Source organism: Bacillus rossius, chromosome 1, assembly GCF_032445375.1.
Source record: "Bacillus rossius redtenbacheri isolate Brsri chromosome 1, Brsri_v3, whole genome shotgun sequence".
Classification (NCBI taxonomy): Eukaryota; Metazoa; Arthropoda; class Insecta; order Phasmatodea; family Bacillidae; genus Bacillus; species Bacillus rossius.
Window position 1 is genome coordinate 287,095,995 of NC_086330.1, and position 16,152 is coordinate 287,112,146.

A 16,152-nucleotide genomic window follows, 5' to 3' on the forward strand; every position below is an offset into this window, starting at 1 on the left:
TTTATGGCAGAGGGAAGAAAAAAAATTGCGCAAAGATTTAAGTATAAGATAAAGCAAAAGTGGTTTTATTCTTTTAATAGTGCGTAGAAGTATTAATTGAGCTTAAATAGAAACATACCAGTTAACTTCTTTTTTTTTTAAATTTTTTTACAGTAACGTAGTCGCCAATTAACCTAATATATAATCACATATGTGTGTGTATGCAGGGGCGCAACAACAAGGGGGGTCAATCGTATTTTACCCCCCCACCCCCCTCTGTAACCTTGAAGTGAAGGCAAACGGGGGCAAAGAAAGTGCTGTGTAATCAATTTTTAGATAATAAAACTGCTAAAATAGCACCATTTTCCACCTTGAAATACAAATTTTCCCGGGGGAGGACCCCCGGACCCCCTGCTTCTTTATAAAAAGGTATATTGCCCCTACGCCCCTGAGTGTACGCGAGACAGCGAGGAAGCCGGCAAAGTGGCGAGGCGCGCGCTGTGGTTGCAGCCTGGCCGCGACGGTCGCCTCGTTCACGCAGCTGCTGGCGTCGCTGGAGGCGCGGGACGGCCCGGGCGACGCGCCGTCAGAGCAGCAGGTGGCGCGCTCCCTCAGCCTGCAGCTGCAGCAGCTGCTGTCCTTCATGAAGCCCGACCACTCGTTCGGCGACCACCAGCTGCTGGCCAGCCACAGGTGCGCCGGCCGGCTCCTTCACAGGACAACGGCAATATCCTTTCAGAGGAATTCACATCATACTGCACACAGATATTTGTTTTTTACCATTCTGCTTCGACTCAAATAAAATATATATATTACCTAAGTGATTGTGTATCTTGGAACGCGTGCCTACACATGTTTACGTTGCCTACCAGTAAAAATGTTAGTTTAGTAACATTTATTAATGACTAGCTGCAGTACCCAGCGTTGCCCGGGCTGAAAACAGGGTGAAGGGTACCTTTTTCGAAATCAGATGTAATTAGTAATTGTATTCATAATTTGAATGTCAAGTGTGCAAAATAATTTATATCACTTTCAGATCCCGACAGACGTTGTTCTGCCAGTGTATAGTTATTTACCTGTATATATCGAAAAATTGGTGGTCTGTATGTAATCTAGACTTTATAAAGCACTATAGAAAAAAGCTGAAAAATAAGAGATTACTAATATTGAAATGATTCCATTATCTAGCTAATGCTCAGCATGCATTGCAATGCCTCATTCAGTTTTGTTTTGTAATATGTTTAAAGTAGTTACACATGTACAAATCATCCATCCATATCTCTAAATATATATTTATCTCTATTTACATCTATATATATGTATTTCTCTATCTCTATTTATCTCTTTATATCTACATAAATACAAATATACCTCCCACTATCTCTATCTCTTCTATATTTATAAATCTCTATATAGCATTATACATCTATATATCTCTTTATCTAACCCATTTCATTCTCTATGCCTCGCTCTATCTCAATTTATCTCTGTCTCTCTCATTCTCACTCTGTATATAGGTATATATGTATCACTCTATCTCTGTCTCTCTTTTATATTTAAATAAATTGTCTCATGCGTGCGCACTTAGGCAACAAAAACAGACGAAGTGCCGCTATATAATATGAAATAAACACATTTTTTTGAAACGATTCGTGCTCCAACTATTGCAAAATAGTTATACCGTCTCAGAAACCTTCACGGGCAGCCGCATATCAAATCACCAAAATTTAATAGAAATCGGATATAAATGGTATAGGAACGCATACTGCACAAACAAACGAAAATTAAAGACATGACAAACGCATCGAACGAAGGTGCGTTTAAAATTCAAGGCAACTCTATCTATTGACGAAGTTAAGAACCAAACTGTTATTAGCACCTTTATTTTGCTAGCCGCTGCGAGCTCCACTAAGCGGGCTGGTCTCACCAAGGAGAAAAATATGAATTTGCAAGACCTTACTATGTGTTTGATCGTGTGGCAGACATAGTGAAATGACACTCACTCACTATTTGTATGTCTATGACCTATGATTTTTTCTGTTATAAAATGAAATTTTCGCTTTTTTACTCCTTAAGGATGGAATTTCATATGAATATGTAGCCTATGTGTTATTCTGATGTATAAGCTATATTATAGTAAAGTTTCATTAAAATCCATTCAGTAGTTTTTTACGTGGAAGAGTAAGAAACATCCATACTTACAAACTTCCGCGTTTATAATATTAGTAGGAAAACAATTTCTTTCATTACAAAAAAAAATTTCTCCTGCAACCCTGAGTACAGACTTGTGACGAGACAGCGTGCGCATTCTAGTTTCGCAACGTTGGATGGCTAGTAACACAGTTGCAACATTTAGAGGTTTTAAAGTCTCGTAAAAAATTACGTATTTCATTTTTAATGGCATGAAATATTTAATGGTTCGTAAGCAGTGCTTTGCGAGGACGTGATGTGTGTGTCGGAGCGCCGTGGCACGACGCGCAGGGACTCGGTGGAGGCGCTGCTGCTGCTGGCGCGGCTGCAGGCCCGCGCGAGCGTGGACCCGGGGCTGCTGGCGCGCGTCAGGCGCTGGCTGCAGGCGCGCCAGGCGGCCGACGGCAGCTTCCCGCCGCTGCCAGCAGACCTCGCCCCAGTCGGCGAGCCCGCGCAGTCGGCGCTCAGCGCAGTCGTCGAGCTGACGGCCGAGACGCTGGCCGCCCTGCTGGAGCTGGGCTTCGACAGCGAGGTGCGTCTGCACGGTAGCCTTGCTATGGGAGAAGCTGCACGAACCTGACCAGGGGGTGTTCATAGAAATCAGTTATTTTTTGGAGCTTAACAATAGTGATTGATCCCTTATCATAAACTTTGTTTTCCATAAGATAAGAGGCACATGAAAATATAATGTATATGACTATGAAGAACGACTAAGTATAATATTGTTGCGATTTACCGCGGGTTCGTAAAGTATAGCCCAGTTAAAGATTTTTATCACACACAATTTTATTGATGGCCACTACTTATGTCACTTACAAATAATCTTCTAAAAATGGCAAATACTCAAAGGCACTTAAAAAATTATGTTGCTTCCCCAGTCACTCGTTTCTGCACACCGCACACCTAGCTGGGCCACACCTCTGGCGCAACTCTCGCCGCAGCACCCTTCGTGGGTCTCCGCCGCAGGACTCCGTCACCCCACTCCGCCGCCACCGTCGCACTTCCCCTTCGCCGAGATCCCACTCGACGCCTCGCTCGAAACTTCGCTCGGACTCCGCCGCACCCACGGCACTATCGCCCAGAAACTTCGCCGCGGGAAAACTGCCACCTGAACTATCTAAACTCCACTGACTCTCCGACTTGACTCTGACCGGCGTCCTCGGGCATATATATAGGCCCCGGTGCAATTCCAGAACTCACGAGAGCGGCCGAGGCCAGTCGCGTCAATCCGCGCCGACACGACGGTATAAATCTCTCGAAACACGTGTCGGCGGCTCGCGCAACTCCCAGCTGTCCGGTGTCAGTTACGTGTCAAAGGCAGGCCGCCGCGCAGGAAGTGGTTGGGAAGGAGGGGGAAAAGCGACAATCCTTATCTTCCAGGCGCTCGCGGTGCATCTCATGTTACGGCAGTCGCCAGCCAGCTCTGCACCAGCACGTGTCCCGGCCTTGCTCTACTTCGTAACAATATTATAACACATAAAGAATTTTTCAAAATTTATTAAAATTTTCAGCCCATCATTATCACATCAATAATTATCTTGACTTTTTAAAATTGGTGATAATAAGAAAAATTATATTTTGAATTATATATCAGTTCATTATAGTCCAAGGTATCAATATTTGATGAACGAATCGTTAAAGTTCTAATAGAATTCCGCCTTCGTATTTTAAGTTCTTGCATTTCGGACCATTCTGTAACTGAACTCTCGACTGTGAGGAATGTGAACCACATTCCTATCGATCATAGGTTTACAAACTTGTGTAAAACAGGCATTGCCGTTGTTCATCTACCAAACAAGTTCTACAAACTAACTCAAGATTCTTATGAACTACATTGTAAATACAGATGTCCGGTTCAACATTAAAATTAAAAAAATTACACTACACATATTTTTAAGGTTTCTCAGACGAGACACATGCCAGATAACATTAATAGAATCATTGATCCAGTGATTGAGAGAAATGCTATCTCTGTCACGCAGAGACTACGTTTATGACTATGGTAGATTAGACATAATGTTTGTTGTTGCTTCCTCCAATGTTGTAAGGCTTGACATCAAAGAGAATTTCGTCAGTTTTGCAAAAAAAAAAAAAAAAAAATCTCTGTCTCCATTTGGTATATTTTTTTAAGTTTTTAATTCTATACCCAAATTGTTGAAAGGTGCATCAAACTTGTCAAAGAGTTTGCGATTAAATGTGTGGCCAAGAAGACAGTTATTGCTATTTAGGGAAACTTTGTTATCAAATTCCAATATTCCCAAATTTAAACAAAAATCTTAGTTTCAGGCCACATAATTGTCTAAATCAACAAAATTTATCATATCGTAATTGGTTGGATGGTTGGTTAAGATATGTGTGGAACTCGAATTGCAGACCCTTCCTCGTGGAAAGTTCTGCGTCATTACAAAATAATATTTAATGGACAAGAAGCTACAGAATTGTTTAATCTTATATAAATATAATGCTTGTGTTTTTAAAATATATAAGCCTAAATTTTTCACCAAAATTACAATAATTTCCTCCCTAATAATGCCCAATTTCAAAATTAAGTGCATGGTTCATAAATATAATTTTACTATCATCAAGCAACTAAAAAGAAGTACTTAAGCGCTATTAAAATATCATAAACGTTAACGGTATAACGTTAGCGTAAAGTTTAACATTGGTGTTTTTCTTTTCAAAAATTAAGGCCATTAACGTGAGCTGAATATACTATATATGACAATTTTTTCATTGCTTTTTCGTTAATCAGCAAGAAAATACGCAACTTTCGAGTTTCTCATCCCATCCTAGTGACCATGCACGTAAAACTACATGAATACCGCAATTTGCAACTCTTTTACCCCTCGATTACCTTTGAGACCATTACGGAACATCACCACTGAACTCGTGTTATGTCGTGCCTCGAACACTTACCTCAGCGACCAACAGCACTGGAGACGCTTCATTTTCATTTACTTTTTATATCTTTATTTTTATGTACCAAATCAGTATGTGAACATGTATTTGCTATTGTTTTCCTGTGCTCTTTCACTTAAAATAATGTAAAAATGTTATTTACTTTTTTTCCGTGGTGCCCGGTGCCCGTTTTCTATGCGTGTTTGTGCGCGCGTGGGATGCGGCGCGTCCCTCCCACGGCACCGCTGCGATTCAGCGAATCAAATCGAAGCGCTTTTTAATATTCGATTTGATTTCACCAGTAGAATTGCTATTCGTTTTATTCGCATGTGATGCAAAGCTTTACAGATGATGCAAGGAAATCATACTTAACCTCCTTTTCATTTCATGAGGTAGACAATAAATAAAAATTCTTAAACTCGCACCTAAATCATTTTAACATAGTTTATGCCATCGTTTAAGCTGAAACTTCCATTTACCATGGTTTGAGATATTCTAAGAATTATTAAATAATTTCACTTTAAACAAATTTGATACAATAACATCTTTATTTGTAATGTAAATTACAGATATCAAATTTATTATACAACATATTAGTTGACCCTTACTTTACTTAGTATTACTTAAACAAAGTAACAAATCTCTTTTCCCACAGGGATGCCGATGTAAAAATTAAGAACTAAGTAAATATGGCAACAAAAACCAAACTAACACTATGATTTATTTTAACTACATATGTAAACAAAAAACAATTATAATTATGTTACATTTATATTGAGTTAAAATTAATTTTGCAAATAATGATTTTATGAATTCCATATTTTTTTAAAAATTATATTAACCCTTGTTATAACTTAAGAGTTAATATTTTGGAAAATGTCGAATAAGAGAATGTAGATAAAGGTATGTTTATTTAACATTTCATATTCTTAAATGAAGTTTTATTTGATCAAAAAATATTATTTTTTAATGTTAAAAAATATTTTCAAAATTTCACTTTTTAAAAAAGTAGAATTACAGCATATTGTATGAAAGAGTTGGCAGATATTGAATTTCTGAAAATAGTATTACATAACTTACATCATGCTTGATTAGGTAGCTTCAGAAGTACTACCTTTTCAATAAAAACATTAACTACCTTTACACCCCTATTAAGTCGAATATAGAAAAATGGTAAATGTTAAAACTAATATTAAATCATAATTTTTACCTTATTCTTGCTAATTTTTTTACCTTCATGTTAATTTACTTGGATATATGATTTAGGGTCGAATATCGAAAAAATATTAAATAATTCTACATTATTTACTATTTACATTATTTATTCGAAGTTTCTTACATACTGCTTTATTTTTTATGATAAAACATAACTTACTCCCTTTTCCCACCCTTAAAAGACGAAAAGAAGAAAAACTGTTAAAATACAATTCGTAAATCTATGTCCTTGTTGTTCATTCTTAATATCTAACCCTTACGTCTAGTAAATTCGGAAATATGCATTTTTTCTTTACTCCTAACGTTACATCATTACACACCTTAGGAGATGAATATTTTAATTAAGTTAAAAAATAATTTTTAGTTTATTATTTTTACCATTTAGTTTACATAATACTTTATTAGTTTCGAAGATACATTTTTTTTAATATCTGGAAACTTACCCCGTTATCGCCACATTAAATGTGGAATTTTAATGTACGCAAAAATTAAGCAATAGATAACTTTAGATGCAGGTTTTTTAGAATCTTACTTCTAGTTCGAATTGAATTGGAAGTTAAATTTTTTTTTGTTTTAAAAACGTGCCTAACACTTTTACCGAACTTAAGAGTTTCAGTAAAGTAAAATGGTAGAACAATTGGTAGTATTCGTGTGTGTATTATTAGTACCGAAATTTTTATTTCTGAGCTTGATTAAATTCGAATTTAAATCACTTATCTTAAAACCATATTTACCCCTTATTCACACCTTATGATTGGAATTTCGCAAAATGATACAATTATTGTAGTTGGTAGTTTTCATATGTTTATTATTAGTAGGCCAAATATTTTACTTTGCTTAATAATTTAATAACTAGATATGATTCTTAATCAAAATATACTTATAATTTTTTCATTTATTATGGTTTGAATTTCGCAAAAATACAAATATTATGGTTAGCATTTGTATGTTTATTATTGGTACCCAATAGCACTAGTTGTAATTTATTACATTTGGATATATAATTATTATTCTTAAAAACATACTTCTTTTTCACACCTGAACGTTTGAATTATGCAAAATATAAAAATTGTTATTAGTTTTTTTTTGTTTATTATTGTACCAAAATCACTTATTATGCTTAATAATTTATGAGAAATGGGTATGTAATAATCTTAAAAACATAATTCTTTTTCACCCCTTAAGGTTCAATTATACAAAGAACAATACGTGTAAAATTGTATATTTATTATTGGTACCCAAAATTATTCATTACACTTATTTAAATACGGAAATATTACTAACTTTTAAAACGTACTTATACCTTTTCCATCCCTTAGGGATTGAATTACGCCAAATATTAAAATTCGGGATTACAGTTTTAGAATGGTCATTATTGGTAACCGAATTCATTCATTGTGCTTAATTAAATTCGAAGATATAATTAATAATTTTTAAAACAAACTTACACCTTGTTCACCCCTTAGGGTTTGAATTTTGCAAAATATAATAATTGTGAAGGGTAGTTTTCGAATGGTCATAATTGGTACCCGAAATCATTCGTTATGTTTAATTAAATTCGGAATATAATTAATAATTTTTAAAACATACTTACGCCTTGTTCACCCCTTAGGGGTTGAAATTCGCAAAATATAAAAATTATTGTAAGTTGTCGTATGTTTATTATTAGTACTCAATATCACTCATTGTGCCTAAATATACGGAGATATAATTAATTATTAACCTTTAAAACATACTCCTTTTTCACTCTCTTAGGGGTGGAATTATCTATTTTGATATAGAGGATAGTTTCTACGTTAGCCCAAGATATTACCATAAAAAAAACTACGTCAAAATCCTTCCAGTAGTTTTCAACTGATGCTCGAACAGATAAACAGACAAACAAAAAAAAAATTTAAAACTATATTTTTGAGTTCTCAATAATTTAAATAGCCAATTTCAATAGTTTAATTATTTTATCTAATTTACAGAGTTTTTGCCTCGAATACTTTTATTATTAGTATAGATGTAAAATATGGGGCTTACAGTTCAAACATTTTAAATATTTAGCGAATTATTTTACTTAATTCTTTTATAAAATTATTGTAATACAGCTTCACAGAAAACAATATTCGCAATTCGATTCGACTTCGATTCGACATTCGATCTGACATTCACAATTCGATTAGACTTCGCGAATATCTCAAATGTTCGACTTGACATTCGCAATTCGATTCGACTTCACGAATATCTTAAATGTTCGATTTGACATTCGCAATAAGAAGCACATGAAAATATACTGTCTGTGACTGTGAAGAACGACTTGGTATACTATTATAACACATTAAAGAACTTTTAAAAATTAATTCAAAATTTTTTCAGCCCATCATTAACACAACAATAATTTTCTATGCCTTAAAAAAATTAGTGATATTTTGAATTATATATCAGTTCATTATAATTCCAGGTGTCAATATTTAACGAAGAAATCGAAGTTCTGACAAAATTCTCCCTTCGTATTTTAAGTTCCTGAATTTCGGACCATTCGGTAACTGTACTCTCAAATGTGTCAGAGATCACATTTCTAGCGATCATAGGTTTACACACTTGTGCAAAACAGGCATTGCAGTTGTTCATTTACCAAACAAGTTCTGCGAACTAACTCAAGATGCTTATGAACTACATTGTAAATACAGATGTACGGTTCAACGTTAAAATAAAAAAAAATGACCCTACACATATGTTTAAGGTTGCTCAGACAACGAGACACATGCCAGATGGCATTAATGGAATCGTTGATCCTGTGATTGAGGCGTGTCGCCCGCAGGAGGACGCGGCGGTGGGCTTGCGCGCGCGCGGCTTCCTGGAGGCCAGCCTGGCGCGCGTCAGCGCACCGCTGCCGCTGGCGGCGCTGGCGTACGCGCTGGCGCTGGCGCAGAGCGGGGCGCTCGGCGCGGCGCTGGCGCGGCTGCGGGGCGCCTCCACCAACGAGGAGGGCGACTTCGGCTGGCAGCCGGCTCCTGCAGACGACCCGCCGCGCGCGAAGACCGGCGAGCGAGACTCGGGTGAGGCGTCGCCCTGCGGTGGCACGGGAACCGAGACGGATCTCACGTGACATCTCGCTATCGCGTCCACAATGTGCGGTAACGGAGCAATTCCAGGTTACGAAACATTGATTTCATTTTAAGAAAAACTTATTATACTGAAATACCATAACAAAGGGCAGAATTTACGTTTTTTCAACTTTGTAAATAAAAATGAAAATGTTTGTTTGTACAAAATAGCTAATCTCTGAACGTTATTCACCTCCTGCTTTGAAATTTTTGACACAACGTTGTAAGAAAAAAATTAAAAAATTAATAAAGATCACTACATTTGATGTGGGAAACTTATTTTGCAAATACGTCTCAAAAAAATGTTCCACTAAAACGTTGCATTAAAAATTGGCCTTCAAATTGTTATTGAAATTTTACTCTAATCGCACCCAAAGAAACAAGTAATTTCTCTTTTCTTTCTTTTCCATTTAACCAGACTGAGCCACAGCAACGCGAGGCCGGCACAGCTGATAAATAATAAACGGAAACCACACAGTTATAATAGAACACTAGATATATTTGAACTTCAAATTATTTTAATGTATTTAGAACATAAACAAACATGGCTACCCCCGCAGCCAAATACTCGACTTCTATTGGTCGCACGGAGCAACGTAAACGGAAGAGCTCAGCATTGCCGAGCTGATCCGTGCTGGTCCGTCTCCGTCTGCGTGCTATTGTAGAAACTGTGTTGCGTTAGATCCGTCTCCGCTTACGTATCATTGTAGAACAGAACTTCCTTCTGACTAAACCTTTGTTCATTCTGAGTCGTGTTTTTGAAACATTTTGATCTTTTTACAGACAGCATTGAAGAATATAAGGCATCTCTTTACACTCTCATGACGTTCTCTTACCTGGAAGATCTGAAGTCAGCTGAACCGGTGGCAAGATATTTGTTTTATCGATCCCACATTCTGGACAAGCACACTGAGGTCAGTATTTTGTTCTTAAATTTGCCCGTCTGTAAAAACACTATTGTGAGAATTAGCAAAAATATTTGAATAAATCAGTAAGTGTACAGTTTACTGTTTCAGTAACAGTAGTATATAATAGTTCCTGGCGCCGGCGCGTGGATCGTGATTGTCGGTCAGCCATATTGGATTGTGACGTCACGGCGGCAAAAATTCCTCAAAATTCCTCAAAAATGACTCAAAATGACTCAAAAATTCCCGTTTTAAGAAAAAATTTCCCGTTTTCGAGGGAAAAATTCCCGTTTCGAGGGAAAATTTCCCGTTTTATTCCTTAAAAATACCAGCAGCTAGAAATGTCCATATGTAGGCTTAAGCATCCATGTCTACAGCCTCAGATAAGCCTCTGACGTCATCATGGATTATGACGTCACCGCTGCAATTTCCGTTACGCCCGCCATCTTTAAATTTATTATCCGATTTTAATGAAAAATAAATTAAATTTAAAAAAAATTCATTTAATAAAATTTTTAATAAAAAAAAAATATTTAAAAAACATACATTAACGACACAGAGCTCGGAGTCCTCGGTTCGAACCTGGTGAGGGCAAAAAAAAATGGCGACCGATCCTTCCTCCACGAAAGTCACCTACAGACTAACCTACCACCACCAATAACAAGGTCAACTAGTATGATGTCATGTCCGCCATCTTGTCTTCGTCTGCTGGAAGCCATCATTTTGTTATCGTCTGCTAGAGTGCGCTGGCGCCATGTTAGTTGAATTCGCACCCGCTAGAGTGCAGTAATCATTTATTATTGCTGTGTCACCCGCCATCTTGTCATTTGGCCGCCATCTTGGAATCGCGTAATTATTTAGCTAGGAATTCGGGAAAAATTCCAAAATTCATTAAATAAATCACTCATCATTTTATAGATTGATTCGATCATTTTCAGTCCTTGGTTCGATACCCGATCGATGCAATAATGTTTAATTTTATGTAAAATAATAATAATTTCAATATACCATGTTCAACATTCTTAAAGAGACTTTAAAACCTGTACTACTATCATCAACCTATAAGCCATCAACACCAACATCGTGGAAAATTCGTAATTATATTGCTAGAGATTCGGGAAAAAGTTCAGAAATCATTAAATAAATTTCCAATTAATATACTGATTAATTAGATCGACTAAGGTCCTTGGTACGATCTAGGATGATGCAAAAAAAATTAAATATAACATCAATATAACATAATAGTAACAGGTTCGAGGAATTAAACACCGCAAGTTCTTTTACAAACATAATATTTATTACATAATTTCTATTCTACTACAGGATCACTTACGAAAGCTTGTAACGCCCCTCGTGCCCTTGATTTTTAGTGTTATAACACCTCTTAAAAGTCCTAGGAAACAGCTGAGAAACAAGCTACAAAATTCACATAAAATTCGAACATCACCAGAGGTGGCACGAGGCGGGGAACAAAACAATTTAGAAACTCCCTACAAACAATCCATTTGGGAGTCAGTGGATCGGTAGAAATATACATATAGGTACTCAATTAAATAAAAACAACAAAATAAGTCATGTGATCTATAGGCTTCCTGGTTTATTTATATTAATATTCTTTTATGTGGTGCATAATCTTTCTTTAATTAGATTTTACCAGAAAATATCAAGGCAGATTAACCATCGATCAACAAATTAGCATTTTAACATCTTAGCAATCATTAATGAAGAAAACATGAACACAATTTATAGTGTTAGCGAGTCCGGACCGCGAATCTAGCGAAAATTTAACAAGGTTCTAGCCATAGTGAAATGTTTACAAAAATAGTTAGAATATATTGCCTTGGTTTTGAATCTTATGCAAAAAAAAATTACAATATCACCATGTCCAATAAGGGTTAATTCCTCTTAAGTCATAATTACTGAAGATATAACTTTACATAGTTCACAAAAACTTCTCCCCTGTACACCGGCACACCAAGATTAATGAAATTTTGTCGTTCAGAACTCACGACCAGGTAAGATTCGGCGGGAAGAGCAGAATAAATTTTGTTGGGGTTCACTGAATTGATTTTCAATCACGACCATTTGTGGAGGGGTGACTCTCGGATGACGGGGGTGTTTCTTCAATCGGTAGGTATCTCTTGCACCCTGCCTGCAACAAGGTCCAATATCGACAGAGATTAGACCAAGTAGCAGACAGACCATCAATCAGGCAAAAGCCCGCTAAAAGGGAGCGAATTGGGGGAAATATTGAATGAAAAAGACTCACCGAAGCAGGGTGATGACAGATGATTCCATTCATGTTGCGCGATCGCCAGTTAGGACGCGCATCGCGGAGATGTCGCGGAAGCACAAAGAAAAGAATTTAAAATAATTATACTAAAACGTAGCTATTCGGGTTGACTGACTAACTAACAGAAGACAAAGAAAAGTTTTAGGGAAAAATTCCCTCGGCCAAGACGATTACATCCTATAGCGCAGAAGAAGGCAGATCTGCACGCGATTTATTATTCAAGAAGCAGTTTGACAGAGACGCCGATGTAGTCAGCCCAACAGCCCGCGCATTAATCCATCATGGCGGCTAGAACATAAAAAAAAAAGATGCTGGGACCCGGTAGGCCGAAAAAGGGGGGGGGGGGAGTATGGCTCAGCGCCGAAAGGAGCCGAAGACGTCCGAGGCAAGGTAAAACGAAGGTCTGTTGCTTGGTAAAAACCTCTATAGCCGTCGAGCGCCGCGCGCTCTATGGAGGCGCAGTTGAACTAAGTTTAACTTCGACTCGCAAATCTCGCGCTAGGTGACTTGCAACCAGGATGGTGCTAAAGGGGTGGGGGACAAGTGGGCTCTCTGGCGGCCAAAGAAAAGAGAGAGGGAGAGACTTAAGGACACGGCCACTAGTGTGCGCCGAAAACCAGGGAAAGAGAACTAGGATAAAAAAGGTTTGATATGAGTGTACAGAAGTCTGACAAAAATTAAATAAGAATAAAAATGCAAAAAATTGAAAAATGAAAATTTGAGCCTAAAAATTAAAATCTGTGCCAATCATACCAATAAACGGCACATACACCCCCGCTTGAATGCGGAGCACAGGGGAAAACAAATGCAACAAAATAACATTTCAGTTCGGCGAGTTACCAGGTTCGCCTGTATACTACTACTAACATTTGACGTACGGCTGTGGCGCGTCGGCACCTCCAGTCGCGTTGAGTTAAGAGAGGGAGTAGGGTCGAGATAGAGGCAAATGAATAAACTTATTGGTTAATGTAGTTGGTCATACCTTACAGATAATCTCAATTACTAAGTTTGGTCACTTAAAAATATTTTTTTAGAATAATTCTTATTCTTAAAGAAAATTTATAATTATAGATAATTATTATGGGTGCAATATTAATTAAATAAGAATAAAATACTTTTAGGTCAAGAGACTCAACATAAAATCTTAATATTTAGCATTGATCAATCTAAAATTATATATAATGATCACACATAATTAGTTAATAAAGTAAATATTGAATCACGTTGATCTCAGATGATGGACATCGTGTAGCTTCACAAAGTGGGCACTGTGAGGGAAATCCGAAATTACTGAGGCCAAAACAAGGGAAATGCGTCCTTGAGCACTCAGCGATATATGGGGATTGAAACCCCTGTATATGGGTATGGTGACCCGTAACTTACAAACTAAATGGGAATGAAAACCCCTGTACAATAGTCTTTCCATAAGAAGTCGAAGGCATGGGTCCAAGCCCTGCACACTCTGACGATGGATCAAACTAAATTATATAATTTTATACTTGCTCAAAAGCTAAGTACACCTCAGTCCCGAAAACTACATTTGTTAACTTACATAGGATCAATATGTTCAAGCTCTGATGGTTGATCAGACCAACAGGCTGAAGCAAAGATACCCACGAGGGAATTTCACCCTGAGTTAGTTCGGGTTCGAAACCCGAAAGATCAACGAATTTAAATGAATTTAGAAAAAGATTAAAACAAACACAGATTGTGTAAAAACCATAATATTTATATTATGAAAAATATTTTATTTGGTCAACTTTATTTTAAAAGTTAAGTTATCTAATTATTAATTGTAATTATAATTAAATATTAATTAATATTAGTCCTCGCACTCAAAATTAATTAATTATATTATCATAACATTTAATATTATAATCCTAATAAACATAACTAAATTTAAATTAATTAATTTCGCCGTCGGATCTTCCATGGCGGGCACAAAAGTTTACACTGCCTGAGAGGGGGTTTGAACATAGGCCGTCCAAAGATGAGTAGTGGGAATGGAACCCAAAGAACACTCGAAAACGGTCATGAGATGTTTCACTCAGAGGACCAGGTCTTGGCTCATTGGCTCAGAGGACCTCTCGCGATTTAACGCCTGAATATAGTGCTGCACTGTGGCGAGCGTGACCTAGTTCGACTTTAGAAAAACACAAAATTTAAACCTTAATGCCACCTTGGAAGTCACAATTGCAAAAACAAAGTATAATAATATTATCATAATGATGTAAAATAGCTACTAATTTTAGGGAGAGTGTGTAAGACAATTAATAGAATAAAAAAAACTTTAAATATCTAGATGCACAAAGGTATCAGCTACTGTGCTCAAATAGTTTACGTAGCTGTACAGTGAAAAAAAAATTTAATTCTTAATGAAAATAAAACAAATTAGAAATCTTATTGAAACAATAATACAAAATTAGTTAACACTCAATACAGTCTGAGAAACAATGAATATACAGTTCAGTTACTGGTTAATATAGTCAACGTAAATAAATGCATTTGACGTCCTAGTCAATCATCATCTCCGTACTAGCTGATAAAAAAATGTGGTTAATTTACCTACACCACAACAACTTAATTTAGGAACCTTTCGGTGAAGGCTAAAATGAATACACCTCTCACTAGGTGATCAAAAATATCATCAGAACAAAAGTGCTAGTTACTTGATAGATACAAATATTGGAAAAGTAATAAACAATAATCAAATGCATCAAGGCATACATTAATTTTAGAATTAAATTGACTGTAAATATGTATGTATAGCTTACGATGAAATCCTATTTCTTATTGTAGTCATTATAATTATTATCTCTAACCTTAGATAAATTTGCAAAATAAACTTCTTGTAGAATTTATGGATTGCATCTAGTAAATATTAAGTACTTGGGACAATAGTAAATAGCATTATTATGCTTACATTAGTTGTAATATTAAATAATTGGTGTAAAGTTATATTATGATTATTGAATTAAGAATGTTTATAAAAGTAATTTCTAGACCCCATTTAGATGTTATAATTCTTAACTTGAGATTATTCTTAAAATGTTAAATATAATTATGTATAGATATATAGCTATAACACAACATTTAAATATTATGTGCTCAAAACAAAATGAAGTTATACTTAAATTTAATTTTAATATTTATATAACATATTTTATATTTCAAAAAAGGAAATTATAGGCTGCTTAAATTTAAAATAGGAAGCAAAAATGCAATATGTAAAGTGCTAACTGAAGTCCGTGGTAGGTACGAAAACTGGTTTGCCTTATTAACGACACAAGGTATGTGGACAACAGGGAGGAAAAGGTAGCCGTCAGGTTGGCAGTCCTGAACATGAGAGTAACATGATACCGCGCGTAAGCGCAGAGAGACAAAAAATACCACAATGTCCGAAAGGACCTCTATGTATATGTTTTTCACAAAGATGGCCTGGTTTACAGGCGGATGTGTTATAAAAAAAACACGGATGATAAAAGGAGGAATTTAGACAAACTCAGGGCACTGTCGGCCGTGAGGATCAAACTTGATTGCAACGCATTGTCTACGCTGCCGGACGTGGTGGGCAACGGAA

At 36.3% G+C, this 16,152-nt stretch overlaps 1 protein-coding gene across 1 annotated transcript in view; it reads left to right on the plus strand.

The window, feature by feature from the left end:
- LOC134527568 (C3 and PZP-like alpha-2-macroglobulin domain-containing protein 8) overlaps positions 1-16,152 on the plus strand; it is a 148,675-nt gene that overhangs the window by 108,530 nt on the left and 23,993 nt on the right. Inside the window, exons 24-27 of the mRNA XM_063360357.1 lie at positions 490-672; positions 2,461-2,701; positions 9,089-9,326; positions 10,158-10,288. Of these exons, the coding sequence (XP_063216427.1) occupies positions 490-672; positions 2,461-2,701; positions 9,089-9,326; positions 10,158-10,288 (793 nt within the window). The remainder of the gene's footprint in view (positions 1-489; positions 673-2,460; positions 2,702-9,088; positions 9,327-10,157; positions 10,289-16,152) is intronic.